The 16,963-nt window shown below is 37.1% G+C and overlaps 3 protein-coding genes across 4 annotated transcripts; 1 reads left to right on the forward strand and 2 right to left on the reverse strand.

Annotated features, from left to right (window-relative positions):
* Positions 1–1,491, forward strand: LOC108861639 (uncharacterized). 2 transcript variants are annotated; one of them, XM_018635553.2, is made up of 4 exons: positions 1–339; positions 674–780; positions 932–1,050; positions 1,133–1,491. In XM_018635553.2, the coding sequence occupies exons 1-4, from the start codon at positions 51–53 to the stop codon at positions 1,221–1,223; spliced, it is 606 nt and encodes a 201-aa protein (XP_018491055.1). In that variant the 5' UTR covers positions 1–50; the 3' UTR covers positions 1,224–1,491. The 2 variants fall into 2 exon arrangements, with proteins under 2 accessions (XP_018491055.1, XP_018491056.1); XM_018635554.2 differs by having other exon boundaries at positions 2–339; positions 677–780.
* Positions 1,492–1,521: 30 nt separating this feature from the next.
* LOC108861638 (40S ribosomal protein S5-1) lies at positions 1,522–2,957 on the reverse strand. Its single transcript, XM_018635552.2, has 4 exons — positions 2,772–2,957; positions 2,139–2,410; positions 1,850–2,053; positions 1,522–1,768 (listed from the first exon to the last, which is right to left on the reverse strand). Exons 1-4 carry the CDS (start codon positions 2,862–2,864, stop codon positions 1,714–1,716), a joined length of 624 nt encoding a protein of 207 aa, XP_018491054.1. The 5' UTR covers positions 2,865–2,957; the 3' UTR covers positions 1,522–1,713.
* A 333-nt stretch (positions 2,958–3,290) lies between these two features.
* Positions 3,291–5,813, reverse strand: LOC108861640 (homogentisate solanesyltransferase, chloroplastic). The gene is made up of 10 exons (XM_018635556.2): positions 5,563–5,813; positions 5,218–5,339; positions 5,004–5,150; positions 4,680–4,905; positions 4,521–4,594; positions 4,350–4,442; positions 4,038–4,155; positions 3,804–3,866; positions 3,634–3,666; positions 3,291–3,519 (listed from the first exon to the last, which is right to left on the reverse strand). The coding sequence occupies exons 1-10, from the start codon at positions 5,770–5,772 to the stop codon at positions 3,445–3,447; spliced, it is 1,161 nt and encodes a 386-aa protein (XP_018491058.1). The 5' UTR covers positions 5,773–5,813; the 3' UTR covers positions 3,291–3,444.
* Positions 5,814–16,963: the final 11,150 nt, after the last annotated feature.

The raw sequence follows: 16,963 nt of genomic DNA on the forward strand, positions 1-16,963 counted from the left end.
GTTTGTCACACAATAACTTGATTTTAAAAATAAAATAAAATATTAAATCAATGGCGGAGGATCAAGCAACGGCAGCGTTGGAAACATCGAAGGTGGAGATGCAGCCTGAGACAACAGAGTCTGAAGCATCGGGAGTGACGACGACAAAAAGGATTATGGTTGCGATCGACGAGAGCGATTCCAGCTTCTACGCTCTTCAGTGGGTCATTGACCATTTCTCTACCCTATTGATGACCACTGAGGGGGATAGTGCAGAAGGTGGTTTGCTCACGGTGGTTCATGTGCAGTCTCCTTTCCATCACTTTGCTCCTTTTCCGGCTGGACCCGGTGGCGCAACAGGTACGGTCCATTGATCTGTATATCTTTCTGGTTTCGTTTTTTAGTGATAACTGTTGGTCTAGACTGGAGAGCGACCCTTTACCATAGAAACACATAGAACGGGCTAGTCGCATTCATATAAAACTATATCTTAATCTAAAAAATAAAATAGAAATCTAAACGAGAAAAAATGTGTTTGGACTCAACCGTGAGCTATTCCACTTTAATTCCTGACCAGTCGGAAAAAATAAAATGAAATAGTTAATAGTTTACTATAGAGGCAACAAAATTATTTGACATTTTTATTTTACGGTATGGTGAATAACTTGTTTCTATGAAACGGATGTACATATAGCAGCAGTCTACGCACCTTCGTTGATGATAGAGTCGGTGAAAAAAACACAACAAGAGGCATCTGCAGCGCTTCTCTCGCGTGCACTCCAAATGTGCCGAGCCAAACAGGTCGCACTTCAATATTGGTTTTTATATAAAATTCTACTAGTTACTTGTAGCTCATATTGAATAGCATATGTTGATGTGCATATTCACTAAGTGAGATGTCTTTATTTGGCAACAAATGAAGTTATATACAAGTCTTGTGTGATATTTGCAGATACGTTCTGAAAGTCTGGTGTTTGAAGGCGAGGCAAAGGAAATGATTTGCCAGGCGGTGGAGCAAATGCACGTTGATCTTCTCGTTGTGGGCAGTCGTGGACTTGGCAAGATCAGAAGGTATAACACATATTTTCGATTTTTTTTTATTTTCATTTCAACCAGCCCCAAAATGTCTGACCGATGCTGTGCGTTTTGGAAGAGCGTTTATTGGGAGTGTTAGCGACTACTGTGCTCATCACGCCAACTGCCCCATCCTTATTGTGAAGCCACCAAAGGAGATGACTAGTTAAAGCATCAAGTTCTTCATGTTTGAGGTGAAAAGTGTGTGCTGTTGTTCGTATGTATGCGTGTGTCTGAAGATACTTAACTTGGATGGATCATCAAGAATTCAAGATGTGTGTATGTGTATGGAGAGTAATACCTGGACTCGAATAATGAAGCGATAAAACTCGGTAGTTTGTCGCTTCTATGTGCACCTATTATTGTATTTTTCCTTGTAATCATATTGCTGAATATTTCCAGATTATTATTACCGAAGAATCTTGTTCTCATTTTAAATTAACCATCTACATTTGAGAGCAACTTAAAGACAAAAACAAACTCTTTAGATTTCTTCATTTAAGCATTCAAAATTTATCTATTCAAAGTCTTAGACGAAATCAAATTTTCATAAAACAACAGAGTAAAACATCTTAAACATATTCCATCCAATCTACCGATAAAGAAAACAATAACTTCATTGATAAGATTGTAACACTCAGGACACCACCAGGAACATCCTTAACGATTGGCCTTGGCAACTCTTTCAATCTCATCCTTCTTCTTGATGGCATAGCTGCAAGAGATACAACAGTGTTATTAATCATTAGCTACACTGAAAAACAATAATGAAGTCACGAAGAGATCAATAATATACCTGTTGGAGGAGCCCTTGGCAGCGTTGATCAATTCATCAGCAAGGCACTCGGCAATTGTCTTGATGTTTCTGAAAGCAGCCTCACGAGCACCGGTGGTAAGCAAGAAGATAGCTTGGTTCACACGTCTCAGAGGGGAGATATCAACCGCTTGTCTCCTCACAACACCAGCAGATCCAATTCTTGTGGCATCTTCACGTGGACCACTGGGCTCAACCAACAAAACAAAACAAAACAATTATGAGAATTAAAAAAGAAAAAACATTACAGTATCAACGTGTTGCTATTTACCTGTTGACAATGGCATCGATGATGACCTGGATAGGGTTGGCGTCGGTCAAGAGGTGGATGATCTCCATGGCGTGCTTGATGATTCTCACCGCCATCAATTTCTTTCCGTTGTTTCTTCCGTGCATCATGAGAGAGTTCGTGAGCCTCTCAACGATGGGGCACTGAGCCTTCCTGAATCTCTTGACAGAGTATCTTCCGGCGGTGTGGGGGACGAAGGTGGCGTGTTTAGCTGCCTGGACTCCGATGTAGTCAACAAGACTGATGTCTGTCACCTACGTAGATTATTCAAGATAACAATCATAATTGTTAGATTTAACACCTGAGATTATAATCATAATCAAGTAGCTGAAACTAAGCAACTGAGATTAATTAGAATAATCTCTAAACGGTGTCGTACTAAGCAAATGCAAGATAAGACTGTAAACACTGACAAGTATTACAATTTGATACGAACTTACATACTAAGGCTTAATGTGACAGTTGTAATAACCATCAAATCTAAAGATAAAAATGCAATATTAATAAGGCTAGATTCTAATTAAGTTTGCTACATCAAAGCCAATGAAGCAATGACCAAATCTCACACAGAATAGAGCAAATGAAAACGGCAGTATGAAACGGCGAGGAGGTTACCGAAACGTCGTCGTAGGTCCAGCGGTTGAAGAGCTTGACCTCGTTGGTAAGCTGCTGCTGAATCTCGGCGTCGATTTCTACGGTGGCGGCCATGATTGTAAGAGAAACAGAGAGTATGGGTCAAAGCTACAGAGAGTGAGAGAGAGACGGCAGAGAGTGAAAACGAGACGCTTTTAAGAGGACGGACAAAAACCCTAAGAGATAGTTTTATATACGGATGTGGATGAGGGTTTTGGGCTCGAAATGAAAAGATGTCATAATGGGCTTATCCAGTACAGAACCGGGTTAATGTGTTTCGCGGTTTAGCTGGTTCACTTACATGACTTATTGTAAATTTGTAATTGTAATAAAAAAATTAAAATACATTTTATATCTGAATAATGTACATTTTTAATTTATTATTTTAAGATAAATTTTATGAAATAATACATAGTAAATAATTAAATCAAATACATGGTAATTTTGATTTTCTTATGATGAAAACTTAATTAATTCTTTTGAATTCATGTACATTTTGCATTGGTTCAATGATTATTCTTGCAAAAGACATCAAAAATTCAAAAGGACTAATCCTTAGTATGCACATGTACAAAAAAGTGATTTTGCCTCCAAGCTACAAAGAAGAAGAAGAACAGAGGTATACAAAGAAAACTGCAAATGATCACCATGAAAGCTAGAAGAAGGGGAATAACAGGTACTCTGCATAGAAGAGATTCCATATAAATCGGTAATATCCTGCAATAGCTTCCTGCAAATTGTTTTTAAAAAATGTTTATACTCCATTGATCAGTATTCATATCATCATCATCTTCTGAAATCATTTTGAGGTAAGAAGTTGATGTTTTTCAGAAGTGTTTTTTACCTTTGTGTAGTTTGCTTTTTCTAGCACCCATGTCTACATAAAGAACAACAGCAGTGGATATTAGAAACTGATGAGATCCATGAGTGAAATTAATCATATAGGTATGAAGATTTTTTTTGGGACATTATCTCAGCCTGGCCTTGTAAGATATGTTAGGGTGTATTAATTACCTGGAAAATCAAGCATGAAGCCAAGATCATATGTGCAGGAATCATCAAGCTACCTCTAAAAACCTGTCAAATGTTTAAAGCATAGACGTGTGGCGTTTCAAAGCTGAATACTGAGTAAGTGGATAGTGTTCCAGCAAAAATGGTGTGGAAACAGATTTTCAAGCTAATTAATGAATGTAGTGATGTGTTCATGCTTAGAATAACCGAAGCTGGAGAGAGGGAAAATGTGGTCACCTGAGGCATGTAGAAAGCTAGTGATACGGCAGAAATATAGTTAACTAGCAGAAGTCCGGAACCGAGGAATGCAATGTTCCTCACTCCAAGCTTTGTTGCTAGAGTTGATATTTGGAACCTGTTCAAAACCAATCGAAAAGAAACTTAGAAATAGAATCTCCTCTGCTATGGAGTGGAGTGGAAGAAGGAATCAGGTAGGGTTGATTAAATAGGCTTGAACCAAAGCGTAAACGATGACAAATCCAATGGAGCTGGTTTGGTTTAATCGGATGGGATGCTGATTTGCAATGCTCTATATGTGCAGTTACTTACTTGCGATCTCCTTCAACATCAGGAAGATCTTTTGTGATAGCAATGACCAGTGCAAACAATGTCACAAATGACGTTATGAAAGCCACAGGTGCACTGCAAAATGCCCAATAGGAACTTGAGTAACATATATGCTCCATTATATTATGACTTATGGTTCATATGAAGACTAACCTCCACTGAAACGAAAGTCCAAGGGCAGCTCTAGTAGCATGATACACACCAAAATTAAGAAGGAAACCTCGTACCTGATACACAAGACAATGTTACTATTTGCCATGGTGATAGTTGACTTATCAGATACACAGAAGCATAAAAACATAGCCCCTCTACCGTGGCAATAATAAGAAACGCTGCAACTGGAAATCTCTTCATTCTAAATGGTGGAACAGAATAGATGGTCCCCAGAAAAAGACCAAGAGAGTATAGGCATGTAATGAACGGACCAAAGTTGAATCCAACAACCGTTAGCCCTGCAACAGCGAAAAATATCACCAACAGCCAAGCCGACTGCACTGAGAGATCTCCTGCTGCTATTGGCAAGTACGGCTTGTTCACTCTTGCAAGAAATTAAAAAAAAAATAAAAATTCAACCTCAAACACAATTAAGTACTTTGAAATTTAAAAATCTAATGGTGGTGCCAGTGCCACACATACTTGTCAATACCAATGTCGTAGATCTGATTGATGCCAACTATATAACCGTTTCCACATATAAGCGCAAGAAGACCTGAGAGCGCCTTGAGTACCAGGCTCCATTTAATCAGATGACTGTTCTCTATCAAAGCTCTTGCTACCAAGGCACTGTAAAAATTTAACAGTCAGTCAAAATGAAAACCCTCTCAAATGAAACAAACAAACATATACTAACGTGGATCCTAAAGCCGTTCCACGGATGGTATGCGGCCTAAGAAATCTCCAGCAAGCGTTCTGGAAACGCGCGATTCTATCAAGAACTGGATCGGAACCAGCAGCACCTACCTGAGAACATGCCTGATAAAAAAAAACGCACAAGTAAAACGTTACCCGAGACTATATAGAGAAGCAACATGAGATGTTGGTCAAATTAATGAATGGCATTTCCCACTAGAACAGACTGTGAAAGCTAAGAGAGTGAAAAAGATTCTGTTTCAGACAAAAAGTATATTCCAACCAAACCTGACTAAAAGTCAACGCAATGGACTAACATTGTTTAACCGATAGAATGAAACCATACCCTGATCGAGATTTTTCTGTAGTTAGTTGAAACAAATTTGGACCGCATACATGAACTTGATAAGCTCGTGAAGCCAACATCTTGGGACCGGCTTAGAAGCTTCCCAGCTAAATGCACAGAAGGCCGATGGTGATGATGAGAAGCTGCTAAGAAACGAGGTGATACAGACGAGAACCGAAGAGAAGGTGGTTGAGAGATTGAGAGCTCCATTGATGCCACTAGCCACACAAAAAAAAAAGCTCTTACTCTGCCACTTGCTTTTGCACGAGCAAACCATTAAAGAGATTGCATTTTGCAAACCGGTTCCTCTATTCTTTAAATATATCCGTAGAAGCCCTACAACTTTTTAATTTGATTTAAAAAAATTTAAATCATAATTAATTGATTAAGTAAATACAAAACTGGATTACGGTTTGATAGCTTAAAACAAACTAGAAATTTACCCGCACCCCCGTACGGGTGTTTGATTTAATTTATGTTCAACATAAATTCTTAAACCATCGGTTTTATAAAAAATCTCATGTATGTTTTTTTATGTTTTGTAATTTGACGATTTAGTTAATCCCATAAAAAAATTTATCTCCTTTTAATACATGTGATTTATTTAATATTCGTACAATATTTGATAATGATCAATATATAAATATCGATTTGGTTAGATAAACTTTGGAAATATAATTAATTAATTTAAATTGATTATAAATACAGTTGCAGAATCTATAAATAAAAGAAATATAAAAGGAAAGTATAATTTATTGTAAATGTAATAGATAAATGTGTAAATAAAAGAAAATATCAAAAATACTGCTATCCATATTACCAAACAATTTTCATTTAAACTTTTATCCATGTTTTCAAACAGTACTAAAAGTACTTCAGTTTAAATAATATAGATATTGAACGATAAAACATACAAATTCTTGTTTAAGAGAAGGAAAGAAAACAGACTTCGTGTTAAGTTAGGTCTCTCAAGAGATGTCAAGACAGATTTGGTTCGGTTTCAGCTTGTGCTTTAGAGAAACCTTATGAGCTCTTTGACAATGCTTTAGCTTCATCAGATGCACGAGCAGTTAAGCTGATTGTATCCGCTCCCTCTTCATTCTCCTCCTTGTCCATGGCTTTTCTTGAGGGAGCCTCGCAGCTGATATCTTTGCATCATCTTCTACAACCTCTGCTTTCTTTGAAATCACATCATCTTCCAAAATCTTTTCACTAGCTGTCAGTTTTATCAGACTCTAAATCAGTGTCCCTTCTTTGGTTTGATCACTAAAGGCCCCAGCTTCGCATCAATCTCCTTAACCAGATTCGGTAACGCTCTTGCATTTCGAGCTTCAGACAACCGCGTAGACAACTGCAACAACAACACACCACAAAAACTTACAAACCATAAAAATTCACGTTCAAAGCTGAGTGCACTTTTGGTAATATTTTTTTCACCTGATGTATTTGCTCAGCTCGACATTCAAGAAGCTTACGCATGAGATCAGGATGCGTCAACAAGATATTCAATGAAGTACACATCAGGGGAAATAATATGTATTGTACTATTTTCCTTATCCATGGTTTAGAGGAAGTGTTATGACCAATCAGTGAATGCAATAACCAAAAATGTAATTTCCTTTCACTTAAGCGGTTTATCTTTTATTTAGGATTTATACTATTTCCATTTATTTAGGACGGTTTATCTATCTTATAATTCTCTATATAAAAAATACATTATGTTATGAATAATATACAATCAATTTCTTATTTCTCTCTCGATTCACAACATTGAACATATTTTACACACGTCTTAGGGCATCATTAACGGGACAAAAAATGGGGTGCTTAACCCTTAGGGGCCCACCAAAACACCAAGCAACACCCATTTCGCTGCTAAATTAAGCGTCTGTTTTTATTGTTGCTTAAACTGTTTGCGGGTTCCACTGATACGTTACGGCTCACGATTGGTTTTTTCTAATTTTTTTTTAAAATGAGATAAAAAAGAAAATAAAAAAATAAACACCTTTAATGGGGTGGGATAAAGATGCTATTAGCTTCCTTTAAGAAACCTAAACATAGATTTAACACTCCTAAAATAGTTGTCAGATTCTGAGAGCATATGTCCTGTATGTTCATAAGTTTAATATTCAAGAAACCGACAGCAAAAGCCTACATAATTTTTAACACGCAAAAAAAAACAAAAAAGAAATCAATTTCTACGTATACTGAGAATCCAAACTACTCTAACTAGCTGTTGTATAAAAGATTCTTAAAGCATAGGATCATAAACTTGAAACTAAACGAACCGAACAGCTAGAGAGTAAACTAATTTCACATGTAACAAACAAATACACAGCCTGTTCTGAAGTTTCAGGGATCCTATTAAAAAAATTATATTACTTTTTATTTTAAATTAATGATATTTTCCTTAAATTTTATTTTAGCAAAAACTTATTTGAACTATATATATCCTATTTCTATCAAACAATTATATGTTATATCTAAAAAATTATTAGTTTTAGTAACGGGAAAAATGCTATTTAATCCTGAACTTATATATCGAGGCCAAATAAATTCGGAACTCTAAACTGATCCATTTAAATCATGAACTTTTTGAAACAAGCCATTTAAAACTTGAACTTTGGTTGACCAGACTGGTTTAAACCCATATGAAGTCAACAGTTAAATTATTTCATCTATACTAGTAAAACACAAGGTCCTTTTTTTAAGTTTCTTTGGTTTTCAACAGTATTTACAAGGGAATGCCACTGATTTATATTTAAACTAATCTTTTCATTAAATGTTTGATTTTTTTTTCTGGAACTCGATGGTATTATCTTTTCCCAGATTCTGTTTGCTCTTTTCGTTTCAGTATTAATTATACAACAGCAATAACTCTCCTTTTCCATATTTTAAAGAATACGACAGCTACAAATCAAATGAAGCTTCACATAAAGATCATTACTTTCCATCGAACATTACATGGTTGGATAATTTACCAGAATTCTATTCTGCACAGATTCAACACTACACATGATTATTTGATTATAAAATGTTTTAATAGTCGCATTCACATATTGGTATGGTTATCTTTATAGCTATATAGATCACTATACAGAGGAACCCAAAAAAGGATTCGAATATTATATCCATGACTTTTATTTATTGATTTTAATTTATTGTATGAAGTTATCATCTACCAAAAAAATTATATACTAAAATAGACATCAGTTTATTAGATAACAATATTAAAAAACCAAAAACTGCATCTCCTAATTGTTTTACAAATCTTTTCAAATGCAAATATTAAGAGATATCGTATATTTAAATACCATCGCATACTGAAAAAATTCTAACTATATTTTTAACTCTTATCTACATTGAACAACTTCACACAAACATCACCAAAATAATATATTTTTCTAACTAAATAGATATTTTATATCGTTTATTCCTAGCATATTCCTATAATTTACAGGATTTTAATGTTTTTTCTATCCTAATATCTTGCAGGCGACAAGTATATAAATAGCCAATTAGGCACAGAAAATATAACCATTCTAAATCTAAAAACTTTATACCGTAGATACACAATATGGGTTCCAAACTCGAGATCAGCAAGTTATGTAATGTTCAATCTTTTTCAAAACTGAATGGAGGGTCCAAGTGAAAGTGCTGCATATGTGGAATTCATTCAGCTCACAGTCTGGTTCTTTTCTTGAGATGGTGTTAGCTGATGAGAAAAACATACCCAAGGGCGGGTTATAATCTAGATTTTGAAGGGTAAATGTGTGGTAAATTTTGTTAAGAAGATGGGAGAAAAATGTAATATTAAAAAAAAAACAATTCATCAAAAACCCATTGTAAACTAAGGTTTTTATTTTCAAGTATAATTTAAATATTGACTATGTTTATAAAAAAAGTTAGTTTATTTATATTATTATTTAAATATCTCATATTCATCAACCTATTTTTTCATCTATAATATTATTTAATTATCTCATATGAATATATACATGAAAATTAAAGAAGATATTATTATTACATTTTTACATAATAAAATTTTACCAAAGCAAAGTTTTCAATTTTTTTAACATCTTATAATTAAGTTTTAGATCTAAACATAAATAAAAATACAAACTTATCATAAATAACCAAAGAGAATAAGTTTTTTGAAATACAAATATAAAACTTTAAAATAACTTATTCTCTAATCAAATGATTTTTCTTTCAACCATTCACAATACTAACATTTTATATATATGAAAACGAACATAAACCTAAAAAACAACTTCTAACAAAAATCATTAAGACACTTGATATACATTTTATGTTGAAACACATAATATATACAAACATAAATTTGCCAAAAAAACATATCCGCCATTGTCACTTTCTCAAAACATAAATTAAAATCTCAACTATTTAACTCGGTATATTATCAAAACATGAGTTACAATCTAAAATGTGTAACTCGAATTAGTATTACGCATCGTTATAATGGTATAGATTATACTTCAAAACCAAACTATACAATGTTTGATATTTAAATTTTACAGGAAACAAATTCTGCCCTTCCAAAGAAAACATACCCGTCGGTAAGATTATACATTATCGTAGTTGATATATATATGTTGGACCAAACCAAATTTATTAACGACAATCGATCTCAACCCGGATACTCATGCCTAAACACATTTATGAAAAATCGAACAAGAGCATAAATTTAAAACAAAACGATTGTCCCGCCCTCTAAAGGGCGGGTCAAAATCTAGTTTCCGTTAAAGTATTAGTATTACGGACAGTTTAGTTAGTAGATTTTTTTTTTTAGTATTACGCACATTTTAGAGCCCCCAATATATCATAAGAACCCTAAATCCCTAAACACTTGAAACTTCAAATCAATATTCTTCTTCTCGTCCAGTGGAGACATCCTGCAATGACATCCCGTTGGCAGTGTTGGAGGAGATGACCCGGGGAAGAGATTGTGAATCATATGGAGATGATTGTGAAGCAATAGATGATCCTGGTGATGAATTTGAGAAATAAATTGAAAAATGGCATAGGAGTCAAAGAAGAAACTTGTAGAGATATGGTAGAGGCCTTTGGACAGTGATGATGATTATGTGTTCTGCTTTTAGGTTTCTTAGTGACTCAGTTTGAACTTTATGTTTCGATCTTTTTGTTGATATTGCAAATTTTGGAATCATGGAAGGAACCACACATTCACGACATGACACCAGTAATTCTCACAACATTAAAACAAAGCCGAGAGGACAACAAAATAAATCCAATTTTCATGTCTTTGGAGTAAACTTAACTACTGACTATAAAAACTAAAGGGACTTAGCAGCAGCAGAAGAGAGTCTAGATCTCCTCTTGGCCAAACTTTCACTACGGCGTGATCACGCTGCTCCTTAAGTCTACGAACAAAGAAGATTCTGCTACTGGGCTGCGTCAGAGTTAGCCTTGGCCATTCTATTCTTCTTTTCTGCAACTCTAACTTTCTCTCGTTTTAGCAAAAAAAAAAAAACTCTAACTTTCTCCCTCTGGAGAGTTAATGGTATCACAATCTTTTTTATTGCCATTATGTTCCGTAATTACTACGAGGAGAGCCTTTCAAGTGTTTAGGAATTTAGGGTTCTTATGACATAGATTGGGGTTTGAAGTTCTAAATGTCTACTAAACGATGGATAACAAAACTTAACAGAAGTTAACTACATTTAACTGTTGACTTTTTATGGGTTCGGGCTTCCCGGTCAACGAGAATTCAAACTCTAAATGGCTAATTTTGAAAAATTCGGGATTTAAATGGATCACTTAAAGAGTCCGGGATTTATTTGGCTTTGTTTTGTAAGTTCGGGATTTAAACGACACTTTTCCCTTTTAGTAACATTATAAGCATAATATATTTTCTTTACTTATTTTTATTCATTTTAAAATCATAATAACACAAAACCTATTGCTTTGATTTAAATATATATATATTTTTGTTTTCTTATTCACATTTTATATATAAATATATGAATATATGTGTATAAATAAATTATATTTTATAAAATGAGGGTCCATAAGATGGGTTCCTATTCAAATGTTTCTTGTGTATATGCTCAAGTCCGGCTATGGAAATATAGTAAATATATGGTTAATCATTTCTGTTTAATGTTAAATAAGTCGATGAAGTGTGGTGGACTGGGGAGAAAATTCGTGTAACTCATTCCAATTATGAAAAGTTTTGGTGTAAAAATATTTAAATGGTTTCTAGTTTCTACTGGATGTTTTGATGATTAATCAGGCCGTTAAACAAGAAAACAAGAACTGACAGTTAATTATTAGCATTGCAAGTTACGTATACCATTTCATATAAATATTATGGTTGACTATATGAAATATACGTAATGTGTATCGTAACCAACAATAAAGAAAATAAAATTAAGGAACATCACTTAACGAGCATGTTGTACAACTTAAATACACCTATGTTCTATATATGGCAGGTCATTGCATTAAATAAAAACTCAATCAAGTCCAGGCAAGCCTTATATCCAAAACCTAATTATTGACCTAAATTTTGATCTCTAAAGAAACAAGTTCTCAAGAAATGGTGATGGAAGAGACATCAAAAACGACGCCGCCTAATTCAGTGGTATCAGAGTTTGAAGGAACACTACTAAGTAGCGATGATCCATTCTCTTACTTCATGCTCGTTGCCTTTGACGCATCTGGTGTAATCCGTTTCGCACTCTTGCTGTTTCTTTGGCCAGTAACCGCACTCCTCAACCTTTTCGGCTACAAAAACGCCGCTCTGAAGCTCATGATCTTCGTGGCAACGGCTGGTCTCCGCGAATCAGGGATCGAGCTGGTGGCTAGAGACGTCCTCCCCAAGTTTTACATGGATGATTTGAGCATGGACACGTGGAATGTTTTCAGCTTAAAGGGATAAACATGTTAATAAGATATCCCGATATCTATGGGAATAGATATATATGTAATCTTTATCTATCTAGCTTAGGAGATTCTAATGATGTATATATACATATCTTCTGTGATCAATAAACGCACGCTTTCACAATATATTTCATGGTATCAGAGCTTAAAGATTCTGACCTAATTTCTCTTTTCTAAACACATACTTCTAAAACAATGGCTGATGGTGATAATTCATCATCCCATACTTCTATTACGGCGACAATACCAGCGATCAATGCTTCGTCGCCCTACTATCTTCACCCCTCGGATAATCCAGGGGCTTTAATAACTTCTGTCTTGCTCAGCAACGAGAATTATTCGGAGTGGTCTACTGAACTTCGTAACTCCTTGCAAGCAAAACAGAAATCCGGTTTCATTGATGGTATTATTCCCAAACCTGAAACAGAGCCGGATCTCTCTCGATGGTTGGCAGCAAATTCGATGATTGTTGGATGGATCCGCACATCTATGGATGCCAAGGTCCGCTCGACAGTTACATTCGTACCTGAGGCTCATAAGCTTTGGGAAACTCTGCGTCTACGCTTCTCTGTTAGAAACGGAACGAGGGTTCATCAGTTACAAGATGCGATCACAAATTGTAAACAGGATGGACAATCAGTTTTGGAGTACTATGGGAGACTTACTAAATTATGGGAAGAGCTACAGAATCATAAAACGGGTCGTTCATGCACATGCGCTGCAGCAGCTGATATAGAGAAAGAACGTGAGGATGCTCGTGTTCACAAATTCTTGTTTGGACTAGATGATGCACGCTTTGCTTCTCTACGATCACGGATAACCGATGAGGAACCATTACCTGACATTAATACAGTATACTCTCGTGTGATCCGTGAAGAACAGAACCTGCTTACAACCAAAGCAAAAGAACTTCGATCTGATGCTATTGGTTTTTCTGCAAAAACATAGTCTACTAAGGACAATACTACTACTACTCCAGAAGCTACGAACTACCGCTCTCAGGATCCTTCGCGTACCTGTACGCATTGCAAACGACAAGGGCATGAGGTCTCTGAGTGTTTCTTGCTTCACGGGTTCCCTGAGTGGTACCAGGAACAATACCAACGCTCCAGCAACTATTCACCAGCACAAAGCTCTCGCGGTGGAAGAGGAGGACGATCAGGTGGTCGGGGACGTGGACGTGGTCGGGCGTCACACACAACGGCGTCCTTGAACAATGATCAGATTGCCTCATTGATTACTCTGCTTCAGAATCAGCAATCCAATCTATCCTCCGAACGGTTGTCGGGTAAAACAAATATTACTGACGCTATTATTGATACAGGTGCTTCTCACCATATGACTGGTGATCTATCTCTCCTGCATGATGTCTCTGACATTCACCCATCATCAGTGACATTCCCGAATGGTCAACGATCTAAAGCTACTAAATTCGGGAAACTGCGCCTTAGCAAAGACTATGTCTTGCAAGATGTCTTATTTGTGCCAGATTTTACTTGCACATTAATCTCGGTTTCTACTTTACTAAAACAGACAGGCTGCATTGCAATATTCACTGATACGTTGTGTGTTTTACAGGACCGTTTTTCGAGGACTCTGATTGGAGCAGGTGAAGAGCGTGAGGGGGTTTACTATTTTACGGGGGTCAAAGTTGCACGATTCAATGCAGCAGCAACGTCTAAGTCTTCTTCTACGGTACTGTGGCATCGTCGTCTTGGACACCCATCCTACAAAGTGCTTTCTACTCTACCGGTGTTTGGTGATTTTAATCTAGATTCCAATGTTTTTAGTCAGTGTGATATTTGTTTTCGAGCTAAGCAGACAAGAAAAGTGTTCCCTGAAAGTTTTAATAAAGCTAATGCACCGTTTTCTCTTATTCATTGTGATGTTTGGGGTCCATATCGCACTCCTTCCTCTTCTGGTGCAAACTACTTCCTGACTATAGTTGATGATTATTCCAGAGCAGTATGGACTTACTTAATGCTGGAAAAATCAGAAGTTTCTACACTAATTAAAAATTTTTGTACCATGGCCGACAAACAGTTTGGATACACTGTTAAGACGGTTCGCTCAGACAATGGTACTGAATTCATGGCTCTCAAATCATATTTTACTACAAATGGTATTCTACTGCAAACCTCGTGTGTTGACACACCGCAACAGAATGGACGGGTGGAACGAAAACATAGACATATACTTAACATAGCTCGGGCTTGTCTGTTTCAAGCTCAACTGCCGGTTGATTTTTGGGGTGAGAGTATCTTGACTGCGGCTCATATCATCAACCGGACGCCTTCTTCAGTACTAGAGGGAAAAACTCCATATGAACTTCTACACGGCAAAGCTCCTGCATATGATCTCTTACGAGTGTTTGGCTGTCTCTGCTATGCTCATCGTCGTGCAAGGGACAAAGATAAATTCGGAGACAGAAGCCGCAAGTGTATTTTTGTAGGCTATCCTTTTGGCACTAAGGGCTGGAGACTATATGATCCTGAGCGTAATGAATTCTTCATTAGCCGGGATGTCACTTTTCTTGAAGATATATTTCCTGGCATTCAAGATAAATCGTATGTTACTCCTCCTGTTTTACAAACCAATGGTTTTTGTGATGACTGGCTTGACCCGGTACTTGAATCGAGGGGGAGTACTTCGTCGTCCTCACCGATCATACCCGCTTCTACATCTGCTTCTGACTCTGCTTCTGCACCTGTCACTTCTGATACTTTGCCAGTGCCAGTTTCTACTCCTGTATCACCCATCCCTACCGTCACACCAGACGCACCGTTGTCTGCTCCTTCGTCTGCAACGGAAGTGTCAGCTGGCGAACCATTGTCACCTCCTCCAAGGATTACTACAACTTCGTCTGCACCTGAGAATTCTCCTACTTCTACCTCTACTCCGGGTCTTTTAGAGATCCTTGGCCGAGGACAGCGCACTAAGAAGCCCTCCATTCTACTAAAGAACTTTGTTACGAATATGGCTCATACGACAAACCCCTCTCACGCTCACTCACTCTCTGATCTAGACTCCTCGCCAATGGTCTCAGGTAAGACACCGTATCCTATTGCTAGTTATCTAACGACATCTGTTTTTACTAAAAAGCATCAGGCGTTCCTTGCTACGATCACTACAGAAGTGGTTCCTAAGACATATAATGAAGCTGTACGTGATCCACGTTTCAATGGAGCAATGAAAACTGAGATTACTGCACTGGAAACACAGCATACTTGGGATGTAACTGATCTTCCTCCGGGGAGAAAGGCTATTGGATGTCAATGGCTATACTCAAACAAGTACAATGCGGATGGAACCGTCGAACGCCCTAAGGCTCGCCTTGTTGCACTCGGAAACAGGCAGCGGGAAGGTATGGATTATAAGGACACATTCGCGCCTGTTGCTAAGATGAATACAGTTCGATTTCTTCTTGCGGTTTCTGCAGCTCAGCGTTGGGAAGTCCATCAAATGGACGTTCACAATGCGTTTCTACATGGTGACTTGAAAGAGGAAATATATATGCAGCTCCCTCCAGGTTTCAAAACAGAGAAACCAAATCAAGTCTGTCGCCTACGAAAGTCTTTATATGGCCTTAAACAGGCACCGAGGTGTTGGGTTGATAAACTCAGCAAGTCTCTTCTGGCCTTCGGATTCGAGCAAAGTCAGGAGGACTACTCTCTTTTCTCTTTCGTCGATGATGCCAAGAACATTTGCTTACATATCTTGGTTTATGTCGATGACTTTATCATTGCTGGGAATGACATCTCTACTATTCAAAGGTTCAAGAACTATCTTCATAAGTGCTTCAAAATGAAAGACCTTGGGAAGATAAAATATTTTCTAGGTCTGGAAGTTGCCCGTGGTCCAGAGGGAATTTTTGTGTCTCAACGAAAGTATGCATTGGATATCATCGCGGAATGTGGACTCTTGGGTGCTAAGCCGGTTCAGACGCCTACTGAGTTGAATCGTAAGCTTGTCATGGCGGACAAGACGAACTCTCATACTCTTCTTCCTGATCCTAGCAAGTATCGGCGTCTTATTGGACGGCTGATCTATCTTTCTTTTACTCGACCAGACCTCAGCTACATTATCCACATTCTGTCTCAATTTATGCAAAAACCACTTGAAGATCATTGGTCTGCGGCTCTCCGAGTGGTGCGCTATTTAAAGGGTACACCTGATCAAGGGATCATGCTCAGCTCTACTTGTAACTTGCAGATTACGGCTTACTGTGATGCCGATTGGTCTGCGTGTACTTCTACTCGACGTTCTCTGAGTGCCTATGTCGTGTTTCTTGGCGACTCTCTTGTGTCTTGGAAGACAAAGAAACAGAGAACTGTGTCACGGTCCTCAGCTGAAGCCGAATATAGGGCCATGGCTGATACTACTTGCGAACTAAAATGGCTTAAACGGTTGCTTGGTATGCTTGGCTTCGCACATAAGGCGCCCATACGCATGCACTGTGATAGCAAATCGG

The sequence above is a fragment of the Raphanus sativus genome, chromosome 5 (genome assembly GCF_000801105.2).
Source record: "Raphanus sativus cultivar WK10039 chromosome 5, ASM80110v3, whole genome shotgun sequence".
NCBI lineage: Eukaryota > Viridiplantae > Streptophyta > Magnoliopsida > Brassicales > Brassicaceae > Raphanus > Raphanus sativus.

Bases quoted from the DNA above. Each gene is read 5' to 3' on its own strand.
- LOC108861639 (XM_018635553.2), top strand. From the start codon at position 51: ATGGCGGAGGATCAAGCAACGGCAGCGTTGGAAACATCGAAGGTGGAG. The intron at 340-673 runs GTACGGTCCATT...ATGTACATATAG, and splicing joins TGGACCCGGTGGCGCAACAG to CAGCAGTCTACGCACCTTCG. The intron at 781-931 runs GTCGCACTTCAA...TGATATTTGCAG, and splicing joins AAATGTGCCGAGCCAAACAG to ATACGTTCTGAAAGTCTGGT.
- LOC108861640 (XM_018635556.2), bottom strand. From the start codon at position 5,772: ATGGAGCTCTCAATCTCTCAACCACCTTCTCTTCGGTTCTCGTCTGTA. The intron at 4,595-4,679 runs GTAGAGGGGCTA...CTTGTGTATCAG, and splicing joins CGTTTCTTATTATTGCCACG to GTACGAGGTTTCCTTCTTAA. The intron at 4,443-4,520 runs GTTAGTCTTCAT...GGCATTTTGCAG, and splicing joins GGACTTTCGTTTCAGTGGAG to TGCACCTGTGGCTTTCATAA.
- LOC108861638 (XM_018635552.2), bottom strand. From the start codon at position 2,864: ATGGCCGCCACCGTAGAAATCGACGCCGAGATTCAGCAGCAGCTTACC. The intron at 2,054-2,138 runs GTAAATAGCAAC...GGTTGAGCCCAG, and splicing joins ATCGATGCCATTGTCAACAG to TGGTCCACGTGAAGATGCCA. The intron at 1,769-1,849 runs GTATATTATTGA...TATCTCTTGCAG, and splicing joins GCCAAGGGCTCCTCCAACAG to CTATGCCATCAAGAAGAAGG.